The sequence below is a fragment of the Tasmannia lanceolata genome, unplaced genomic scaffold (assembly GCF_043159265.1).
Source record: "Tasmannia lanceolata isolate RefF3 unplaced genomic scaffold, GAP_Taslan_0.1 ptg000007l, whole genome shotgun sequence".
NCBI classification, from domain to species: Eukaryota; Viridiplantae; Streptophyta; class Magnoliopsida; order Canellales; family Winteraceae; genus Tasmannia; species Tasmannia lanceolata.
The window spans coordinates 16,855,658-16,880,128 of NW_027518684.1; the positions used below are offsets into that span (position 1 = coordinate 16,855,658).

Here is a 24,471-nt window from a genome sequence, read left to right on the forward strand (position 1 = left end):
CATCACATGCATTGCATGTTGGGGGGCCACCACTTTACATTTCATGTTTTAATGGTTTGGGCCCACCATCTCCGCCTAACCCATGCATAAGGTGAATCCCAAAATTTACACCTCATATTTTGCTGTACTGGCCCATTATTTACACCTCATGTTTTGATGATTGGGGTCCACTATTTCACCCCATGGCCAATAATGCTAGTGATTAATTTAATAAATTCCAAGCCGCCAAAAAAGATTATGCTTTGAAAATCCCAATAATTCTACAGTTGATGTCCTCTCTATCATTCAACATCCTCTCTTTTATGCCAGTTTGGTCCTTTATAACCTCACGAGCATTGGCTTCTGATTATGCTAACCTCATCACCACTCTCTCCTTTCACCAACCACCTCCATCAATTCAAAAAAATTTCTCCTTACTCTTCATTCACGAACTCTTTCTGGAGCACACTTAGCATCAGAACGACGTCTCTTCCTCGTGAGTTCAAAATGCATACAATCACGGTCAATACTTTCATAGAAGTCGAGCACCACCACCCCCTAAGTTGCAGCCAATACACTGAAAAAGCTACAAACATAGAGGTCATGAGGCTGGCTACTACTATCAATGATTCAATTAGGATTTGTAGTGGGATGATCTTTCCCAATCCTTCTTCGCCCTCAACATAGTGGTATCCCGACAATGGAGTAGCCAATCACATGACATCTGATCTCAACTCCATTCAAAATCGCGTTGACTAACGGATAAATATATCTTCTATTCAAGTTGGTAATGGACATACTTTCTCTAATTTTTTGCCTCACTTTAAGAAATGTTCTCTGTGTTCTTGAGATAAAAGGAATATAATTTCAGTTGCCCAATTGAACTATGACATTTTTTTGTATCTATCTTTGATTGTGGTGGATTTAGGATCGACTGACGAGGAGACTGATTCACAGAGGAATAACAAAGGGAGGGCAATATTACTACTTTTTCAACAGTTGCATCCCCTCACTCTCCACACATTTTTATGGCTACTCAAGTTCCTAGAACTAATTGACCGCAACGGTTAGGACACCCCTCTCACAAGCTGATTTGTCTATTGATCCCTCATAAAAGGATAACTATTAGTTCCGTTCATTCATATATTTTAGTTTTTATAATTTTCTTGCTAGAAAACATTACAAACTTCTATTTTAATTATTTGATCTGCGAATTATTACTCCATTAGATATGTTGCATTAGGATCTGGGGGGACCTTCTCCTTTTCCTAGCAACTATGACCATCATTTTTCAGTTATTGCTTATTGATGATTATATTGTTTCTCTTGGCAATTTCGACTCTACTCAAGAAGTGTCGGTTTTTTTGTCTAGTACTTTTTAAGACACTGATGAAGAATACACTCTCTAGAAAATTAAGGCCATCCAAATAGATGGTAGTGGAGAGTATATTGGCCGGCGATCATTTTCATCCAATTTATCTCACAATGGGAACTGACACATGATCTCCTGCGCTCATACATCGGAGTAAAACGACATTGTTGAACGCAAGCACTACCGCATTGTTGAAATAGGATTGGTAATATTAGATCACACCCACCTCTCAAAGAGATTTTGGCTAGAAGCTTTTCATAAGCATCTACATCATTAATCGGTCCCCAAATCCGGTATTAAATGGAGTCTCCTTATGAAGTTCTATTTAATGCCACCCCTCCGGGACAGGATGACACTTCACTGACTAATCTCACCCTCTCCGCCTTCAACACCATTTTCACCACCCAATATAGCTGTCGTATCTCCATCATATCTACCAGACTTTATTCCAGCTACATCTTCCACTTCTCTGGTCATTCCCCCTCCATTGAACGCGTCCACCCGCTCTCCTGTTTTCATTTCATATCCTTTACCCCAGGAAGGATTACAGTCTATGGTTATTGGGTGAAGAATGGGATTCAAAAACCAAACTCTTTGCTTACTTCTAGGCATCCTCTCCCTAGACCTTTCTCTCCATCACTCCTACTGCACTTGACCCCACATGCCTCTTTCGTGCATCAAAACATGAACACTTGCACTTTGCTATGAATGAGTTCATGCTTCTTTCATGCCTCGAAACATGAACACTTGCACTTTGCTAATTGCTATGAATGAACTCGATGTACTTCAAAATGAGACTTGGTCTCTTATCTTGGCCGCTCTGCATGTCTATCTCATTTGATGTAACTGAGTTTTTTAAAACCAAACACAAGGTTGATATTTAAAGGCCAAGACGCTCACCTTGTTGTCAAAGGCTTTCATCAACAACATGGTAATGATTTTCTAGACCTTTAGACCAATTTCCAAAACTCCTACCATATTCCACTCATACTTTCTCTAGCTTGCTCTCGTCAATGGCCAAATTTACAACTTGACGTATGTAATTCCTTCTTACATGGCCACCAAAATTAGACTGTCTACATGCAAAGTTCTACGTTTTTTTGTTCCGTTATATGATGGAGTATCTACATTTTTTTTTATCCGTTATATAATTGAGGATCCAGAAAAATCTACTCAAGAAGATGATCCTAGCCATCTAATATATTTGGTGACATATGGAGGGTTGAGAAAAGTTCTACATATGTTATGGAGAATGTGATTCCTCGTAAAATGAGTCATAGGGCACGTTTGGCTACCATGATTTTCTTTTCCTGTAATGGTAGCTTACCCAATGGTGAGGGAAGCTGGGAGAGAGATAGATACGAGAGGGACTCAGGGAGGATAAGGTAAGAAAAGCTTGAAAAAGAATGTGGTCTTTCAGGATAAGTCTGTGTGAGTTATTCATCCTTCTTGTCCAATCAATGTCATTCAGAAAATTGCTATTCAATTTGAAAATTATCCACCTACCACCTAATATTCTGTTAATTTGTTCATGCATTATGTATGCAGGCATATTAATCAAACTTTTCACTTTATAGAAACTATGAAAATTTGCAATCTAGTTGTCCAATTTTTGTTTGCACAAAGTCATCAAGGTATTTTCGTATTATATACTTCCAGTAGGTGATAATAACATAATTTTTTTTTGGAATTGCACAGATATATGCAATTTATTTGCTTCTGTTCTTTCCACAGAATCTCTTATAGTGTGGTTATCGCATGCCTTTGAATTACTACTTTCTCAATTTATTGAGGGTCAGACATCCTCATAGTACTTCTTTTTCTCTTTTATATATTAGCTGGTTGGTCTCACAATTATATTGCTAATTTAGTTTATTTGTTTCCTATCAATAATCCAAAGCCTGCTTATGTAAGATTGTAAAATTTTCACTTTCCTATCAACATCGCAATTTACAGTTATATTTAATCTACTTTCTTTATCTTTTTTCAAATTTTCAGCTTTTGGACATAGTATGGGGTGAAGCTGGCGATAATGACGATCATATTGTGCCTTACCTCAAGGGAAGTGCCGAGAATACACCTTTTGTTTTCAGGGATTTCAGCAAGAAGCAAATAAATAAAAAATCTACTGTTGATGTTAACCCCTCAGAACAGAAGATCGATTCTCATTTTGATGAAAACAAGGAGTGTCCGCCTCCAGGACTTGACATGGATCCGTGGCCTAATTTGCTTGTATCAACTACAAGCAGTAAAGGGTATGCTGATAGAAATGGTTGGGATCTTATGGGCTCTGAAGTTTCTAATGATTTTGCCAAAGCAACCAATTTAGACTCAGTAAAAGATGACATACTGTAGACACCCCATTTTGTTTTGTTTTAATCGACAAATAAATTAGTGTGTTAAATCCATGTGAGAACCCCCTCTATCATTGATTTATATGTTTTAGGTCATTAATATCTTGATCTGACTTTACGGATCATCAATCGGGACAAAATAAGCTAGGGTCACTTCATAGCCCGGACCCTGATTCTATTCCGAGACCCGATTTCCGTAAATCGTTAGATCAGTGGCAGATCATGACCTGGGTCTAACCATCCAAAACCACCTAACCTCTCCTCTCATCCTAACCATCCAAACCTCACCTAACCTCACCTAACCTCTCCTCTCATCATAACCATCCAAACCTCACCAAACCTCACCTAACCTCACCTAACCTCACCTAACCTTACCTAACCTCACCTAACCTTACCTAACCTCCTATCCCATTCTCCTATAAATACCCTCTCATCCCACCATCAAAAAAAAAGAAGAGAAGAAAAGAGGAGAGAACCCCTCTCTTAGAAAATTCAAGCCCTCTCTCTAGACCAAATCCCTCTTCTCCATAAGTTTGCATGGAATATCGTCTACAAAAAGGTATGCCTTTTGGAATTTTATTTTCTTTTCTATATTTGTAGGATTGAGTGTTGTTTTGCGTATATTTTGGTTGATGTCATGTTTAATTTCGTACTAGTTTGGCCTTGGTCATGTTCTCACTTATGCTAAATATAATTAATGTGATAGGGTCATTAGAACCTATTTGTGATGGGATTTTGAAATCATTGGCTTGTTAGGGAATTTAGATTTCTTTTGGGAAAACAATTCATTAAAAATTTTGAACATTTACAAGAAAGAAAACTTGAATTTTACGTGAATTATCAAAACCCATTTAATTTGGCTTACAAAATCTCCATCTTTCAATTGATAACAACAGCCCCCACTCCAATTTGATAACAACAGCCCCCACTCAATCTCAAGAACCCAATATCCATACCCCACCTTGCCAAGTAGATAAAAACAACCCCTTTTTCAAACATCCCATTTGAATCTAATCTCAGGCCCATTCAAGCCATTTTTCATATTCACCGTCTTTTAATCACTAAAAAAAATAAGAACTATCAAAAGAAAACATGGGGGTGCCAATATCATTCCCGTCATAGTGCTAGCTGTTAGACTTTAAACAGATTTTTCGACCTCTAAACAACAGAATCGTGGGAAATGGTTAACTACAAAGTCGTAGATATTTTCGTGCCGTTTCCAACGAGTATTCGTGCTAGATCAGACGGCGAGTGGTTAAAAAGTTAAGTCCAAAATGGTTGCGGCACACCTTTAGGCATTTCCAGTTTAATGTTGCTGTCCTTTTGTTTGCAACACAAATTCGAACCTCTAAATCACAGATTTACAAACAATGGAGAACTAAAAAGTTGTAGCCCTATAAAAGATCTTTCCAACGCATGTTCGTACGTTGAATTTGGCCAAGCGGTTAAAGAGTTACGACAGTTTTAGTGGGCTGCATTTGTTAGATCTTTTAATGGTCAATGGTTTGTCGAATTTGTGCAATTGTCAAAACTTGGTTGTGTTAACGTCATTTTCCAAACCAAAATCGAAAGACATTAATCTAAAGTACATCCAACCTAAAATTAACAAAACTAAAATTCACCCATTTAAAATCCACTGATAAAAATCCGTTAAAAGCCATTAACCAAAAGACCACTAAAAATTTCAAGTGAAACTAAAACCTTCTAAATAAACAACTTTAAAAGCTACCAAACACACTAAATACCTTCAGATAATAAAAGCTTCAAGAAAACTCTAAAAGTTTCCACAAGCCCAAAAGAATTCGAGATTTCCAAGAGCCGGTGGATTCAAAATTCCTTTAGGAACCCTTAGAGCCCAATTTAGGAACACCGGTGTCGTGTCGTGTCCTAAGTTTTAGGGAGTCTTAGGTTTTAGGGAGTCCTAGAGTTAGGAGTCCAGCCTCATCACGGACGTTTGCTATGTATAGCAACCGTGCCATAGGTCTAGTTACACTAGTCACCCAATCTTTCCCTAGGACAAGCCTAGTAAACTAGGATGTAGGCAAACCTGCATTAGTCTAAGGGACCATTTGCATTTAGATGAGAATCATATAGCATCTTAGATGAAATCTTAAGATAATAAAATCCTCAACTTGAATTAAATAACTTCTCCTAAAACTGTTGAAACAGTCAATCCCGTCTAGGTCGGTGTCCTAGTTGAGTTAGGCATAAGTAGCTTAGCTTAGGTGCACCGAACTACGTCGACTCTGATCCCAGTGAGGCTTGGGTACGTAGGCAGCTTGGATGTCTGATGGCATACCACCCGCGAGTCGGCACCACAAACAAATTGTGGTGTTTTGTATATTAATTTTCTTGTAAATGCTTAATCAAATCACTTAGGACTTTCCATGAAATTAGAATTTTAGGAGAACTGTCACTTAGATTGAATCCAGACAAATTAATAAATCAAGATACACATTTAGGATTCACATTGAAATTAGATCATAGGATGCATGTCACTTAGTTCGCACATTAACATAGAGTTGAATGAGCCATTTAAAATAAATTTAAAAGAGTTAGCTTTTGGAATCGAAGACCGATTATCGGGCAAGAATGGTGCATGTGGTGGATAACTCCCCATACCTTCCATTCTCGTAACCAGGTAGCGAGTCTAGATTTCTGGTTAATTACGGGTCCTAGATCCCACATCTAGGTGGCGACTCTGTCAGTCTCTTTCGTGTGGAATTCGGATTGCCTTAGTGATCCCAAGTTCACAGGAAAGATTAATTCAAATCAATAATAAAATGCACACGCCAATCGCGTGGATACGAGAGACCAAGAGAGAGAGCGCGGCGGCTCGCGCCCCACACCCCTCTCGCGGGATCGGGTACCACAGTCTGGCGACTCTGCTGGGGACCACCTAACTTCATTAAAATTTCAAAAGATAATTCATTTGAATTTAATTTAACTGGCTCATAAAAACTCTATACTTGTTAGATTAGTTTGTCTCGTTTTATTTTCTCATCATATTTTACTCGAACTTAATTTAACAAAACCTGAAGGCATCATAGATTGCGCGAACTTATTGCACACACTTACATCACTTGCATCTAAACCCTTGCATTTCACATGCACACACGTCCTATTTTAGGAACCCGGAGTGTTATCTAGCATGGTTGACTGGGATTTCATCACCTGGTGCCTCTGTGCTAGAGAAGCATTCCACCCTTAGCCTAGTACCTTTATGGTGCGTAAACGGATCTCTTGTTCACGTACTGATACGCCGGACACTGGTACAGTATATCGAACATGGATTCGCGCTAAGGGAACTCTTGGCCTTACCCCTAGATTAACCCACACATGCATGTAGTATACGAACACATGTGCATCATGTGTGTGAGCCTAGTTTAGGATATCCTACCCATGGGTGTCTAGATTAGGCCGTGGTCCATCTTCCAATGGTCACGATCGGTCCTTAGATACACGAACAAAGTCATGAGTCGAGATTCTCTCTCCACTCCGATAGATTAGGATTAGGGTTGATGCCTTCAGGTAACACTGATAAAATGTGAAAAAAAAAAAAAAAAAAAATTTCCCTTTGGGTTAGGATATAAATCCCATAATTTTCAAAGATCTCATAGGATTAGTCATTCATGATCTATCCGTTGAAAGCAATCTTATGCTATCTCATCTAATCTTTTGATCGTGCGTCTTTCGTTCTTCTGTCATACGATTCGATCGTATCTTCATGCCATCCCCTAACTGGCAGATGCAGAATCTCACAATCTTTCGATTATGCGTTCTCATGATCTGATCATGCCTGGTCCAGATAATCCAATCTTGCTTGTACCCCTGGTCTGTTCCTCCTCTAGGGGCTACCTTTTTCAAGATTATTTTGCTAAGTCCTTCAGAGTTCACTCTCAGAATCCTTGAGCTAGGGGCATTTCCCTATGCGAATCAGTCATCATTGTCCAAAATTGAAAGTATCAGCCATGATGATGTTCAGAACGAACCAGCCTTCGCCGAGCCTTCAACGCCAAACAGTTGCAGCAGTTAAAGTTTTAGTCACTTACTATTTTATGTTGAGTCAGTCATCATGGTCAGTATAATTGTTGAGTCCGGTCTTACAGTTAAAGGTCAATGCCTAGTCCAGGCAAGTTATCTTCTGTTTCCCTTTCTTATTTAGAGTTGTGAATCCTGAGTATGTTCAGGATAGGTCGTCTGATGTAATAGCTTTTCTTTAAATAAAATTTCAGTCAGTTCCAAAAAGTTCACTTGTGTCTGTTCTTAAGTGTGCTTCTGATCTTAAAATAAGACTCCCTCTTCAAATGAGGACAAAATTGACGAAACTCCACTTGAGTCACAGCAATTACTTGAACGAGAGGAGGAGCGCCAATCCCAACCTTTCAAAGATGAAATTGAAGTGGTAAACACTGGCACTGAAACCTTGATCCAATAAATGCCGATTGAAAATACATTACCCTCTGAAGAGTGTGAAGAATTGGTAAACCCGTTTTGAGGATAAAAAGATGGTCCCGTAAGCGTTACCATTAATGTCAAGAGAAAGACCCAGATAGAAGGTTCAAGAAAGAATGAAGTGAATATCATATGCTATGCAAGGGGCATAGAGTGGAAATAACTTTCATATTTCCAATCAATGACCTTGGTTCTCAAATTCATAACATGAAGCCAACAAATTCAAGATAAGAAGTTCAAGAGCAAGCATTGAAAAGTGATCATCAGATATCAAGAGTTACAAATCCATAGATGGAGGATGTCGAAGAACAAGTTTCGCTCTATGAAAGCCGAAAGCACGCATTAGAATCTTGAAAGAAGAAAATCCATTATCTTACCTGGAAATGCCGTCAAACTCCGTGAAAAAAAAAAGAGAAAAAAAAGAAATAAATAATCAGTACCAGACAGACTCTAGTAACCTAGATCGATTCCCAATCTGAACATCGAAAGGCCTCCTTTGGCCGATTAAATCCCAAAATCAAAACCCAATGTCAAAAGAATACCGATTTGCAAACCCTTCGAGCCTAAATCAAATTTTCTTGAAAACCCATCAAACTCGGGGCATTCGCCCCGAACTACGCAAGACCTGATCCCTACACTGGGGTACGTAGGCAGCTCGGTTAAACCGAGTTCGGTCGATTCAAAAAAAAAAAGAAAAAAAAAGAAGGACAAGTTCCAAAAGAAGAGAAACCAATTATTCCAGAAAGAAAAGAAAAAAGAAAAATCAATTAACCTTCAAACAATTTATTTTCAAACTAGGGGCATTTGCCCTGAACTACACACGTCCTAATTCCTACATGGGGATATGGAGGCAACCTGTTCACAGGTTTGGTCGAAATCTTTGTTGAGCCTTAAGCCATTCTTTGTAAAGCCCTATCCTACCTATAAAGTCCCTCCGGTGTTCAGATTTAATGATCTAGGTCCCGAAACACAAAAAGAAAAAAAAGAACGGAGTTTGAAGATCTGCTAGACTGAAAACCTGAAAGGGCGGTCTAGGCAAAATTTAAGATCATTTCCCTGCTAAGTTGAAAACCCGAAAGGGCGGCTTAGGCAAAAGCTAAGGGGATAGCCTGCTGGATCGAAAACCTAGAAAGGTGGTTCAGGCAAAAGTTAAGGCTAGCGCGGTCCGCCAAGTTAAAAACCCTGAAGAGGTAACTTGGTCACGGTAAGAGAATCAGTATAAGAAGGCTACAGCCGGTATCAAGACTGAAGATCAACTGAAATTCAAGCAAATTCAAGTGATATCCTCAAAACTGGGGGCATTGAAGCTAAGCAATCTTAAGGGGCGTAATTAAATCCTTGAGGCATTACTGTTTCAAGGAAGAAGTCCCATGTGCACCAATTGAAAAAAAACATTCCTTGAAAGGATAGACTTACCAAATAAAATATTAACTAAGTCAGAAGTATTACTGTGTCTGTCAGTGTAGTCAGTCAATCTTTGTCATTCTATGTTCACTCCTTCAGAGCTGCTCAATCTTTTGAGTAGTGCATTTTATCTAAGTTTTCTCTTTAGAAAGAGTCAATCGTCGTCCTGCTGTCCAAATGATGCAACTGTCTCGGTGAAGAAGGCCCAGCCTCGTCAGCTCCCTGCGATCGTATGAAGGAGTTCGAGAATCTAGTCAAACAGCTACATTTCAAAGAAGATCAACTCAGAAGAGTTCAGAAGTAGAAACATCAGAAAGCCCAACTTTCGTAAAAAGATCATACCCCAGGAAGGCACCTTAAGCTTGGAAGAGCCCCAGATGCAATGGTGGTTGAGCCAATTTCTCAGAAAGATGAACCATTAAAATTCGGAATCTCCTTCCAGTTGTTAAATACTATCCTGGTCAAGAAATGTTTATCTAAACACCTGTCAAGAGGCAAATCCCACTTTTCCATGATTATATCCAAGAGAGCCATTGTTCTAAATTACCAATCTCAACTGTCTTGTTCAAGGTTTCAGTTATCAAAATCTCCAGAAGACAAGACCAACAGTCTCATTGAGAAAAATCTTGTTGAAGTTTCATAAAAGTGTTCCTAATCCATTCTTGTTACTAATGGTTCTTCGTTCATAAGGTTGGTCGTCTCATCATTCGTCAAAGTCTTGGTTTCCAATATCTTTACTGGGCACGATCTATAATGTCCCCGATTTCATTGAGTTCAAAAAAAAAAAAATCTAAAATTCATCAAATCCAATTCTACGTCAAATTCAAATTCATGAAAACCTCTAAATTCTTCGAGCCCATTTGTGAACGGTGCCTCTTTTCTCGAGGCCATTTGTGAATGGTCTCATCTTCTCCATGAGCCCGTTTGCGGACGGTGCCACATTTCCCAAAAATACAAAAAAAATAAATAAAAATTCATAAAATCAAATCCCAATTCAAAAAAAAAAAAAACAAATCCAATCTTACGTCAAATTCAAATCCTACGAAAAATCTCATGTCCTCTTTGAGCCCGTTTGTGAACGGCGCCTCTTTTCTCGAGGCCATTTGTGAATGGTCTCGTCTTCTCCGTGAGCCCGTTTGCGGACGGTACCTCATCTCCCAAAAATAAAAAATTTATCAAATCCAAATCCTTAACTAAAAAAAAAATCCAATCCTACGAAAAATCTCATGTCCTCTTTAAGTCCGTTTGTGAACGGTGCCTCATTTCTCGAATCCATTTGTGAATGGTCTTGTCTTCTCCTTGAGCCCGTTTGTGAACGGTGCCTCATTTCTCGAATCCATTTGTGAATGGTCTCGTCTTCTCCTTGAGCCCGTTTGTGAACGGTGCCTCATTTCTCGAGTCCATTTGTGAATGGTCTCGTCTTCTCCTTGAGCCTGTTTGTGAATGGTGCCTCATTTCTCGAGTCCATTTGTGAATGGTCTTGTCTTATCCTTGAGCCCGTTTGTGAATGGTGCCTCTTTTCTCGAATCCATTTGTGAATGGTATCGTCCTCCTTGAGCCCGTTTGTGAACGGTGCCTCATTTCTCGAGTCCATTTGTGAATGGTCTTGTCTTCTCCTTGAGCCCGTTTGTGAACGGTGCCTCTTTTCTCGAATCCATTTGTGAATGGTATCGTCCTCCTTGAGCCCGTTTGTGAACGTTGCCTCATTTCTCGAGTCCATTTGTGAATGGTCTTGTCTTCTCCTTGAGCCCGTTTGTGAACGGTGCCTCTTTTCTCGAGTCCATTTGTGAATGGTTTTCTATCCTCCTAGAGGCCGTTTGTGAACGGTGCCTCATTATCCAAGTCCATTTGGGAATGCTTCTTATCCTCGTTGAACCCGCTTGTGAGCGGCGTCTCATCTCCTTCTAAAAACTGTTTGAGAGCGATCTTTGTCCTTTTCCTTCAGAATCCATTCGAAAATGATATCTCATTCTCTAATTGCCCGTTTGTGAACGGCGCCGCATCGAGTTTTTTTTTTTATTATTCAAGTTCTAGGGTTTCATCTAAGGTTTTGCATTATGTTAAGGTGCGTTGTGTCTAGAGAGTCCTTTGTCGATTAAAGCTACGCAAAATGGTTCTGTCATTTTTAACTTTGGTATTCAATGACTACGTCATCTCTACCAAAGAGGGGCATCTGTAGACACCCCATTTTGTTTTGTTTTAATCGACAAATAAATTAGTGTGTTAAATCCATGTGAGAACCCCCTCTATCATTGATTTATATGTTTTAGGTCATTAATATCTTGATCTGACTTTACGGATCATCAATCGGGACAAAATAAGCTAGGGTCACTTCATAGCCCGGACCCTGATTCTATTCCGAGACCCGATTTCCGTAAATCGTTAGATCAGTGGCAGATCATGACCTGGGTCTAACCATCCAAAACCACCTAACCTCTCCTCTCATCCTAACCATCCAAACCTCACCTAACCTCACCTAACCTCTCCTCTCATCATAACCATCCAAACCTCACCAAACCTCACCTAACCTCACCTAACCTCACCTAACCTTACCTAACCTCACCTAACCTTACCTAACCTCACCTAACCTCACCTAACCTCCTATCCCATTCTCCTATAAATACCCTCTCATCCCACCATCAAAAAAAAAGAAGAGAAGAAAAGAGGAGAGAACCCCTCTCTTAGAAAATTCAAGCCCTCTCTCTAGACCAAATCCCTCTTCTCCATAAGTTTGCATGGAATATCGTCTACAAAAAGGTATGCCTTTTGGAATTTTATTTTCTTTTCTATATTTGTAGGATTGAGTGTTGTTTTGCGTATATTTTGGTTGATGTCATGTTTAATTTCGTACTAGTTTGGCCTTGGTCATGTTCTCACTTATGCTAAATATAATTAATGTGATAGGGTCATTAGAACCTATTTGTGATGGGATTTTGAAATCATTGGCTTGTTAGGGAATTTAGATTTCTTTTGGGAAAACAATTCATTAAAAATTTTGAACATTTACAAGAAAGAAAACTTGAATTTTACGTGAATTATCAAAACCCATTTAATTTGGCTTACAAAATCTCCATCTTTCAATTGATAACAACAGCCCCCACTCCAATTTGATAACAACAGCCCCCACTCAATCTCAAGAACCCAATATCCATACCCCACCTTGCCAAGTAGATAAAAACAACCCCTTTTTCAAACATCCCATTTGAATCTAATCTCAGGCCCATTCAAGCCATTTTTCATATTCACCGTCTTTTAATCACTAAAAAAAATAAGAACTATCAAAAGAAAACATGGGGGTGCCAATATCATTCCCGTCATAGTGCTAGCTGTTAGACTTTAAACAGATTTTTCGACCTCTAAACAACAGAATCGTGGGAAATGGTTAACTACAAAGTCGTAGATATTTTCGTGCCGTTTCCAACGAGTATTCGTGCTAGATCAGACGGCGAGTGGTTAAAAAGTTAAGTCCAAAATGGTTGCGGCACACCTTTAGGCATTTCCAGTTTAATGTTGCTGTCCTTTTGTTTGCAACACAAATTCGAACCTCTAAATCACAGATTTACAAACAATGGAGAACTAAAAAGTTGTAGCCCTATAAAAGATCTTTCCAACGCATGTTCGTACGTTGAATTTGGCCAAGCGGTTAAAGAGTTACGACAGTTTTAGTGGGCTGCATTTGTTAGATCTTTTAATGGTCAATGGTTTGTCGAATTTGTGCAATTGTCAAAACTTGGTTGTGTTAACGTCATTTTCCAAACCAAAATCGAAAGACATTAATCTAAAGTACATCCAACCTAAAATTAACAAAACTAAAATTCACCCATTTAAAATCCACTGATAAAAATCCGTTAAAAGCCATTAACCAAAAGACCACTAAAAATTTCAAGTGAAACTAAAACCTTCTAAATAAACAACTTTAAAAGCTACCAAACACACTAAATACCTTCAGATAATAAAAGCTTCAAGAAAACTCTAAAAGTTTCCACAAGCCCAAAAGAATTCGAGATTTCCAAGAGCCGGTGGATTCAAAATTCCTTTAGGAACCCTTAGAGCCCAATTTAGGAACACCGGTGTCGTGTCGTGTCCTAAGTTTTAGGGAGTCTTAGGTTTTAGGGAGTCCTAGAGTTAGGAGTCCAGCCTCATCACGGACGTTTGCTATGTATAGCAACCGTGCCATAGGTCTAGTTACACTAGTCACCCAATCTTTCCCTAGGACAAGCCTAGTAAACTAGGATGTAGGCAAACCTGCATTAGTCTAAGGGACCATTTGCATTTAGATGAGAATCATATAGCATCTTAGATGAAATCTTAAGATAATAAAATCCTCAACTTGAATTAAATAACTTCTCCTAAAACTGTTGAAACAGTCAATCCCGTCTAGGTCGGTGTCCTAGTTGAGTTAGGCATAAGTAGCTTAGCTTAGGTGCACCGAACTACGTCGACTCTGATCCCAGTGAGGCTTGGGTACGTAGGCAGCTTGGATGTCTGATGGCATACCACCCGCGAGTCGGCACCACAAACAAATTGTGGTGTTTTGTATATTAATTTTCTTGTAAATGCTTAATCAAATCACTTAGGACTTTCCATGAAATTAGAATTTTAGGAGAACTGTCACTTAGATTGAATCCAGACAAATTAATAAATCAAGATACACATTTAGGATTCACATTGAAATTAGATCATAGGATGCATGTCACTTAGTTCGCACATTAACATAGAGTTGAATGAGCCATTTAAAATAAATTTAAAAGAGTTAGCTTTTGGAATCGAAGACCGATTATCGGGCAAGAATGGTGCATGTGGTGGATAACTCCCCATACCTTCCATTCTCGTAACCAGGTAGCGAGTCTAGATTTCTGGTTAATTACGGGTCCTAGATCCCACATCTAGGTGGCGACTCTGTCAGTCTCTTTCGTGTGGAATTCGGATTGCCTTAGTGATCCCAAGTTCACAGGAAAGATTAATTCAAATCAATAATAAAATGCACACGCCAATCGCGTGGATACGAGAGACCAAGAGAGAGAGCGCGGCGGCTCGCGCCCCACACCCCTCTCGCGGGATCGGGTACCACACATACTTACAGAATTTTGTGATTATAATGGTATCATTGATAACAAGAGTCCTACATCTGTGATAATGTCATGCCATTTCTCAACTGCTGATACAGCTCTACCGCATAGTGATCGGGAGTTGTTTGGAAATGGTCATGGAGATAAAGGGAGTGGCAGCTTTCTTGACTACAATTGGGACAGCGTTGAAAACTTTGATGATTTTGACAGAATTTTTAGGTAGCGCTCAATTTCTCAATAGATTCATGTTTTCTCAGCCCATCTATTTTTCGACTTGCTAATTTGACCTTTCATGTGAGAAATATTATCATTAGAATTTTGTCCCATTTCATAATTCAGTGGCATTTTTCTGACATGTTACCCTCACAAGTGATGATTTTACAGAAATGATGATTCCATACTTGGACATGAAATGATTGGCAATGCAGATGAACTGTGGCCTTTTCCCATGGCTCCAAATTCTCCAACTTCACAGTTCAGATTGTTAGGTACTGCACCAGAGAAGGATCAAGTCAAAATGGAATTTCCCCCATATCAAGACCAGCCTCTTACCTCAGACTGCAAAAAAATAAATGATATGGACTCCTGTTCTACACAGAATGTACCACCCAGTGGAGATGGGGGTTCTGAAAAAGGATATTACTCTTTTGCTAATCAGGTAGATGAGTCTTTTGGAAGAAAAATTAAATTTGAATTGGAGGAGAAGGTATGAATTCTTCGACATATGTACTGTCTTAGCATGATCAGTACTTTGTATATCTTTCACTAAGATGACTTTATCAAAAAAAAAAAGCATTGCACTTGTTTTTTCCTTTTCACAGACTGAAGTTAGTAGTACTGAGACAACTGCTGAAACCATAACATCTCATTTTCAGTTTTCTAATGAAAAAATTCTGAGTCGCAAGCACTTCAAGGACAAGGTACTAATTTTAGTTTTATGGAGTTACTTATGAAATGATTCAAGGTTTCTTAATAGAAAATGTGACTTCATTATGATGCACGCTTTGTGCATACTTATTGACTAAACAGGTGACTGAATAAGATATTGGTCCTTCGAATGTAGTGGAACGAGATGCAAGCCAAGATTTTCTTTTTAAGATTAAATAACACTCATTGATTTTTTCTTTAATCATTCACTTGCTCCAAGTTCATCTGTGAAAGCTACTCATTGTTTCTTTATTTAATTTGTGCCTTGCTATTTGAATTTTTATTTGTTGGGAGCACTGCACAGATGTTAACAGAAAAAATTTGCTGACCAATCAAATACAAACACACACACACACACACACATGTCAAAGTGCCTATTTCTGAGAAAGGCAGTTTATCATTATTGTATTATTACAAATAGATCACAATTGATGCCTTGTATATTTTTGTTTAAGGCACTGCATTAGGTTATCCTTGCAAATTAAGAAGTAAAAAAGAGTGATTTTTCATTGTAATTGCAAACATCCAAAATCTAACAGTTCTTGGTTATCAGGTCAATAGGCGAAGTAAACTTTTGAAATGTCAAAAGAAACTAGAAGAAACAAGCAAAACAAATTCTTCACAAAACATGCATTGTGCCTCGTCCCCTGATACTAGCCAAATTCAACAATTAGTGGACATGAATATTTGTGCCTCTGCAACCTCTGCTCAACAAACCTTTCTATCTTCAGTCCTTAGTCCACAAAGGCAACTTGGAGGGCCCGATTCTTTAAGCAAGGTTTAAAATTTCGGTTTCGGTGTTGATTTCGGCAGGGGGCGAAATACTGAAATTTCGGTATTTTACAAAATTTCGGCCGAAATTTCGGTAATTTTGGTCGACATCTCGGTAATTTTGGCTGAAATTTCAGTAATTTCGGCCAAAATCTTAAAATCTATGTGGAAATCATGTAAATTTTTGTGTCTCCCACGAAATTTCGGCGAAATAATGTAACATTTTGATTTTAGGTACTTTCTGTTAATCCGAAATTTCGACCAGGACATGAATGTCCCTCTCATTACTTTTCTGTCATGCCACTGCAGCCACACATTCATTCTGACCACGGGCAATGTCAACTGGTTCTAGACAGTTATAAGTTCTCTCCAGATATGTTGAAGTATGGAACTCCTCTACAGAAGTTACCAGATGTTCACTCAAGTCCACTGACTATGACACCTCAGGAGAAGATAGAAAAGTTACGGCAACACCAGCAAATGCAAGCTATGATTGCCATTCAACACCAACAACAACAATTTGATCATCAGGTCAATGGTAGTGAGACTGAAGTTGAGGAAAATTCAGTAAAGGTTCTGATATTAGGGCTGAACTTACCAATAGAACCATATGACTCCAATAAGACATCCATGTTAGTTGGTGAACACTCACTAGATGAAACTACATTTGATGACCTTCAAAGTGCCATTGGAAAGGTAAGTATGTTGCTTCCTCAAATAATATTCTGTAGATAGAATGTCTGAATCTTTAGCAAATTTATCCTGATTAAATGCTTTTTTTTTTGCAGCTGGACAGTAGAATAAGGCTTTGTATTCGAGGTAGTCTGTTTCGATTGGCCAAAAGTGCGACACAAAGGCATAGCATTAGTGATACAAGTAGTACCAACGAAAGTATCAGAGATGAAAATGAAGAGACAAATGTTCATTGCAGGTTTGTTAATTGTTTGTAAATCCATTTCAACATTTCCCTTGAGTTTGAATCCTCACGGGGACCCAGTTCTAGGATATCCTGATTTTATTAAGTCACGGATATTTCTTTTGGCTTTGAGAACTCAGAAGATTCTCTTGAAATTATGTATCACTTGGAGATTTTTTTGTGGTAAGTAAGGTGGGGTTTCATGGCACCTCTACCAGATTCATTTAATAAAGAAAAATATTCAATTTGTGGCCTGAGCATAGTTAGCAAAACTCCGTTGTAAACTCCGTTGTAAACGGTGTTTTTTTTTATAAAAAACCTGTTTTATTGGTGTGCCGTTCAAAACTCCGTTTAAAACTTTTACAACGTAAAAAACTCTGTTTTTTGAGGCAAACGTTTTAAACATGTTTAAAATACGTTTTAAACACGTCTTTTTGGCCAACTTTCCAATTTTAACCCCACCATATTTTGTAAATGACAAAATTCTAAACTCACTTTCTTGTGTTTCCGTTTTTTTGAACCAATACCGTATTAAACTCGACTTTTGCCGTCCCGTTTTTTGCCAAATCATGTTTTGCTAACTATGAGCCTGAGTATATACTTTCCAAGTATAACCTTCAGATATAATTGACAAAGGATTTGTAGAAGCCATTGATATAGGATCAATTTCAGCTCTTAAATGAACAAAGTAAAGCATAATTTCTATTTTAGAAGTGTCCTAAAACAATAGAAAGTGTAGTGCAAGTTTCTGCTCAGGAAAACCCAAAAAACCAACTTGGGAAAATATAAAATTTTGTAAAATTAGACTCTACATTCTAAACTCAGTTAAGGGTTCCTTCCCATATTACAAATTGAGAACTTAGTCTTTTTCTGAAGATGGAAGCTTTCAGATTTGAAAGACTAAGTTTGACCTAGAAACTATAGTCATCTTTTCATAGGACCCAACAGAACCTACTTAAACTTTAAAAACTAAATAAATATCAGAAAATCGTCACAAATCATAATAAATCGGTTTGCCAGTTTCTGTGACAAACGGAATTATGTAGGACCTACTAGTGACACTGGCATGATGTTTCGATCTCCTTTAGACGTACTTTTTGTTGAGTTGGTGATACAAAATCACCTATTCTATTTCATTCTTGGAGTAGGTCCCACTTGGCCCTTATAACTGGGATGTGTTTTTTCTCTATATATATGGTTTGCATATGTAAGAGAGGGTTTGAAGAAGAAGGGAAAATGTAGAGAGGGGAGAAGGCTAGGGCAAGGCAAGAAGTGTTTTCTCTTGGGGGCCCTAGGAGGACTTTTGTGGTGAAGCAAAAGCAAGGTTCTTCTTGTTGAGGAGAAAGCTAGGGCAAGGCAAGGGGTTTTCTCTTGGGGCTCTAGGAGTGCTTTTGTGGTGAAGCAAAAGCAAGCTTCTTCTTGAAGAGAAGGTTTAGAGCAAAGGGAGGGGTTTTCTCATGGGCTGTTGGAAAGCTTTTTGTGGTGAAGCAAAAAGGGTATTTCCTCCACCCCTTGGTTATCAAGGTGTATTCTTCTGCTTCCATTGTTCTTATCCATTGGATTTTGTCTGTTGTAGCACAAGCATTGTGTTGGAGGTTTTTCCAACTACTTCTCAAAGGAGGGTTTTTCCACATACTCGGTGTAGAGACTTGGAGGTTATTTTGTGGCTACATAGAAGATTGGGGAGAAGGGTTTACCGGTGGAGGTAACATTGTACTATTTTGGTTCTAAATAGTGGATTAAGTATTACCTTGTCCGTGGAGTAGCCCATTGTAGTGAACCACGTATATTCTTATCTTCTTGTGGTTGCTTGTGATTTGCTCCCTTTGTGGTTGTGGTTTGTTGGCATATTTTTCTCCATCTTGTAGTGCAAGATCTTGGGTATTTCCGTGTGTTCGCCGGTGGTAGATGGGTGGATGTTATTGGCGGTGGGTTTTGGCCCCCTAACACTTTTAAATTTCGGTTGACCCTCTTCCTCTTTTCAATCTTCTTTTCCGAATTATATGTTTTTTTTCCTGTGAACTTCTCTTTCATCGTTATGGAAAGATTTTCATTAACTAAATGAAAGGGAATTCTAGAGCATACTACTTTTTCTTCTCTATGCATTAGATTTTCCTTTATTATGTATGTTATTCTTTTTCTCAACTCATCAGAGGTTTAAGAATACATTCTCGTCATCTGTACTAATTAAAGGAGATTTCTAAATGCAAATTAATTTATCATTAATAAACCAGACGGATAATGTTATGGACTATTATGGATATGCATTAAATTGTTACGTAGTGCCGAAGCAGATTTTTCATGGACAATTAATGGACTGTTGGATCATGGTTAATGATTGGACTGTTGGTGGGCTAGGGTACAGTCATGAACTATTTGTGGACTGATAATGAACTGCTAACAAACACATCGTGGACTGTTTGTTCTGCTGTGCACATGTATGGACTTGTGGACTGAAATGTAACAAATTATGGACTGTTTAGACTGTTAACACTCTTGTAAGAGTTGTACCCATCTCTCTGGACTGTTCTGATTTGTTTGGCATTAAAGTTAACTCATAGTGAGCCCAGTTAGGTCTTGTATGGACTGTTCCTAGTGTGCTAAAGTCTTGGACTGGTTACTTGTGATTCAGTCTGCAGGAATAGGGTGTTGTTTCATTTACCTTATCATGGACGAAACAAAACCCTCCATCATAGAAATGCCAACAATTCAACTAACTTCGATAAAACTGAATTGGTCCAATTACCTCTAATGGGCTCAACTTGTCAAAATAGCCTTGGGTGCGTGCCTGTGACAAATTGAGTATCATAAATACAATAGAATTGTGGGGTTAGAAGTGATAAAACTGAGTATTATACAAAGTTGTAAATTTTTTAAGTTGAGTATTATAAATACAATAGAATTGTGGGGCTAGAGCAACCTAACGAATTCTTTCTCCTCCTCTGTCTCTTACTGTCTTCCTTTTTCTCCTTGATCTCCGTTTACCTTTCTTTCTCTTTTTCGCTTGCATAGATGGAGGTTATTAAACGTGACAGTTTGCAAAGTGTTATATGGACAGAGGTTAACTTGACAGTTTGCAAAGGGCTATTTTTAACATGTTTTAAATTGCATCAAGAGAAAATTTCTTGCATCTGTTACTCAACAATCAGAGGCAAACCTTAGCTTTTTTTTAATCTGAAACAGTAACCTCCTTAAACCACTTTCTATCATGTACTAAATTTCACCCTATCAATAATTCTCATTTAGAATTGTGCCATCAGTGGTTCATGTTTGTCCTGCTATGGAACATATTAATCTTTTCACTTATTATCCTTCCAGTATGTTTGCTCAACCAACATGAAAGTTGTTATTTTACCTGCAATATTTGAAAACACGCATTCCCTTTCTATCCTCATATCTAAACTTCATCTAGAAAAACATTTGTTTCTTATAAGAAAAGCTGACGTCTGTTATTTCTTCCTTTCCAGATCTTCAAGATTGGCTAATGTGGAAACAGATACCAATCCTATTGACCGCATCATGGCTCATTTGCTCTTTCACAGGCCATCCGAATCATGTGGGAGACCTGTCAAGGATGAAATACCCGACTCACCTGGTTCTGGTAACCCCAAAAAGCTTTCAGTTCAACCTGAAACAGAAGGCCACATAGACTTGGATGTGGGGTGCTTTTCCCACAACCTAACTGACAAGCAGAGCATTTCTCGCTATGAATGTCAAAGTCCACAATCTAACATGTCGGTCGATCCCCAACAAGATCAGTTCCAAAGCAGTCCTTTTAACGCCTAATGGTAATGAAGCTACGAGCCTCACTAAAAGATATAACTGTTTAGTAGGTATCATTTTCTGTATACCCTCTGCTACCATTCATTCGGTGTACAAAGTATCGTGGAACAAATTTGCTGATACTGAGTTGGTTTTGCTTCTGTCAGCGAATTGGAACTTGGTGCAAGTATATGGAGGCTTGAGCGCGGATGGAAGAAAGTACCAATTATTTGTGCTAGAAGTGTTTATGAGCCATCCTACCATGGCTTTTTGGTATGTTTTTACACTTATTTCTATTTCATTGGCTGTATGAAATCTGCTTGAGGTTAGTAGCCTCTGATTCTGAATCTTTTTATGATTGTTGTTGTGGTATTTTACAAAATATTTTATCAATTTGAAAGTTTAGATTCATTTATTTGAATGTGTGGAACTCTTTTGGGGTCTAAAAAACGTTTTTGAAACCAAATCAGCCTTGGAACCAGAATGATCATCTGGACTAGCCGGAACAGGAGGTTTGTCCCCACCAGCACCATGTCTGAATTAGAGGTCAGATATTGTTGAAGAGACAGCAAGATTTTTCCTTTGACCATCTTCGAAAAACAAATGAATAGAGGAAGTAACGTGCATGGAATTCATTAAGAACAATAATGAGTAAAATTAGTAAATTACTAAGAATGCCGCAACCGAAACCCATTTCCCATCTCCGAGTTATTGTTGAAACTTGGAACCTGCTGTCAAGAACAAGCAACCAACTGTTAATTTCTAGGTAAAGTTTGCCCCTATGTTGTCCAATTGGCCATAGAATTCTTCTTAAAATAGAAGGAATTTTGAAAAAAGTATGCAAGTGTTCTAATTTTATCGAAAGAAAAAGGACCAAATTTTACTTTGTTTATCATCTGAAGACAAGTGCCTACTTAAAAATTGTTTGTATGTCTAAATTCTTTTTAGCAATAGATTTAGTAAAACCCACTTCAAATCAACCACCAGTCATTAAAGACAGCAAGCGTTGTTTTAGGATGATTTACCCCGTATGTGTGCGTATATTCGTGCATGTGTGTGCATACACAAGCAAACATGCATAAATATGAGAACATAATGCATGCAAAAACATGCTGTATGACTTATTTACGATGGGGTTTATTCATGATTTGCTTGACTACAAATTGTTCGATGAGGTAATAGCCATATATTCTCAAAATCTCTTTCATGGAACTACAAATTGCTCGATGAGGTAATAGCCATCCAAAACTGCCTCTGGTATTCCTGCCCTATTTCTCAGTGAAGAAGAAGTCAGAAAGGGGTCTGCTCCTTTCAAACTAGCTTTAGTTGCCAAATGTTCTTATGGGCGCCCTCCCCTATATGTGGTCAAGGAATCGATCAAACAAAAATTCCATATTTCTGTGGAACCAGTTGTTACAATCCTGGATCAAAGGCATTTATTGATCAGATTTGGCACGGAACGAGATTTCCTCTCGGTCTGGCTCTCAGATAACATGAAGATACAGGGCTACCTCCTCAGGTTCCTGAGGTGGTCACCGGACTTCAAGCCAGGTATTGAACCGCCTATTGCCCCTGTGTGGGTAACGCTTCCAGGCCTTCCCCTGTACTTATTCAATGAAGATTACCTAGCCTCAGTAGGAGGGCTGCTTGGGAGAATGTTGAAAATTGATGCTCCCACCATCCAGGGCACTCGAACAGAATTTGCAAAAATCTGCATAGAGATCAATATTAGGGAGAAGCTCCACGAAAAATTTTGGCTTGGCACCCCGGGCGGTGGAGGAAGATGGCAGAAGGTGACCTATGAAAAAATCCCAAAATACTGTGATCACTGTCTCAAATTTGGGCATTATGAACTAGAATGCAGATCAAAAAAAGAACACGAATCAATTAATCCTCTTAAGGATCTCTCAATGGAAGGAAGGGTCAGGGTAGCAGATGTCTCGGCCCCAGATCAAGGTGAAAAGCAGAACTCTGGCAGGGTGGGGAAGTCTACGAAGGCCTGGGTAACAAAATCATTCTCCGATCGAAGAGATCCAGAGGACACCAGAACCACGCAGGACAAAGAGAATACTGATCAAATGGTTACAGGATTGGAAGAGACAAGATTTAATGAAGAGGAGGATTTGATGAACCAAACAGAATTTTTTGCAGATGAAATATCAGCAAGGATAGCCTTCAAGGAAGATATGCAAAGACAAATTCAGTTCACCCGAATAGAGCCATCAGGCGCCCATGAGGAAGGAGAACAGTCTCTGGCACCTTCAGAATCAGACCAATCTCTAGGGACGGAGCTAGCTGAGGAAAGTCCTTTAAACCAAGAATCAAGGGAAGTTAGACCCGAAAATTCAGAGATGATCCTAGAAGCAGGAGAACCGGAGGAGGAAATTCCAAGCCGTGTTCATTATAGTGAGGGAGCAGAACCCGGGAGATTAACAAGAGAGTCGTTAACCCCATCCTCGGAGAAGGAAACTAGCACAAGCGTCGAAGACGGTTCAGAGATTCATCTCTTAATTCCACCTAGAAATCAGGCTGGTTCGAGTTCTGTTCCATTACAAAATCCAAGAAGGGACATAGAAGAAGGCACAGTCTCGGCTGGAGCTATTCCAAAGTCAACAGTTCCTAGAAGGGAGCTAATCAAATTAGGAGTTAATGTTGAAGCCAGAATTCAAGCAATTATGGACACAGTTAGGCAGGAGAACAAGGGAAGTGCTCTGTTATTGGAGAAAGATTGCCTGGAGATAATGCTTACAGAAGAATCAGCTAATTTGGGAGTTGCATCTCAGGAATCAGCCAAAGCTCAATCTGAATTTACCACCAGGTCAGGAAAGAAATGGGGGAAGCCTTCATAATGATTTCAGGAATTATATGGAACATAAGGGGAATTAGGAGCAGGAGCTCCCGTAGCAGGTTAAATATGATTAATAAGATGCACAAGCCATGCTTCATTGCAATTATGGAACCCTTTCTAAACGAAGCAGCGATTCAAGGTGTGGCCAATCTGTTAAATATGGATTATCACATGACAAACTCAGACTCAAACTCAAAAATATGGCTGATGTGGAATAATATGATTGATATAAATATAATATCTTCGTCTCAGCAAGCTCTATCAGTGAAAGCCCGCCATCGGGATTCGGCAAAGTCTATTTTCATGACATTAGTATACGCAAGTTGCTCAGTAGTCGAAAGAAGACTTCTTTGGAGCTACCTGTTTGACTGCAGTCAATACTTTACCGATGCGTGGATGGTGGGTGGGGATTTCAATGCCGTATTAAGTGCGGAAGAAAAACTGGGATTACATCCTCCTAACTGCCGATCTACATCTGACTTCCAAGATGCAGTAGAAGGAGCAGGATTGATTGATGTGGGATACTCGGGAAATAGGTTCACAAGATGTAATAATCAGATGAATGAAGGGTGCGTATGGGCTAGATTGGATAGGGTTCTTGTTAATGCATTGTG

At 38.8% G+C, this 24,471-nt stretch overlaps 1 protein-coding gene across 9 annotated transcripts; it reads left to right on the top strand.

The window, feature by feature from the left end:
- Positions 1-583: 583 nt before the first annotated feature.
- LOC143882125 (protein LNK2-like) lies at positions 584-21,424 on the top strand. 9 transcript variants are annotated; one of them, XM_077385549.1, is made up of 11 exons: positions 584-766; positions 908-1,045; positions 3,350-3,695; positions 14,636-14,852; positions 15,018-15,339; positions 15,455-15,553; positions 16,114-16,338; positions 16,641-17,027; positions 17,120-17,262; positions 20,715-21,080; positions 21,177-21,424. In XM_077385549.1, the coding sequence occupies exons 3-10, from the start codon at positions 3,560-3,562 to the stop codon at positions 21,031-21,033; spliced, it is 1,848 nt and encodes a 615-aa protein (XP_077241664.1). In that variant the 5' UTR covers positions 584-766; positions 908-1,045; positions 3,350-3,559; the 3' UTR covers positions 21,034-21,080; positions 21,177-21,424. The 9 variants fall into 9 exon arrangements, 8 of the variants coding, with proteins under 8 accessions (XP_077241664.1, XP_077241665.1, XP_077241667.1 ...); XM_077385550.1 differs by having other exon boundaries at positions 20,715-21,035; XM_077385552.1 differs by having other exon boundaries at positions 15,509-15,553.
- Positions 21,425-24,471: the final 3,047 nt, after the last annotated feature.

Coding starts and splice junctions, on each gene's coding strand:
- LOC143882125 (XM_077385549.1), top strand. CDS start 3,560: ATGGATCCGTGGCCTAATTTGCTTGTATCAACTACAAGCAGTAAAGGG. Junction 16,339..16,640: donor GGCCCGATTCTTTAAGCAAG/GTTTAAAATTTC, acceptor ATGCCACTGCAG/CCACACATTCATTCTGACCA. Junction 17,028..17,119: donor TTCAAAGTGCCATTGGAAAG/GTAAGTATGTTG, acceptor TTTTTTTTGCAG/CTGGACAGTAGAATAAGGCT.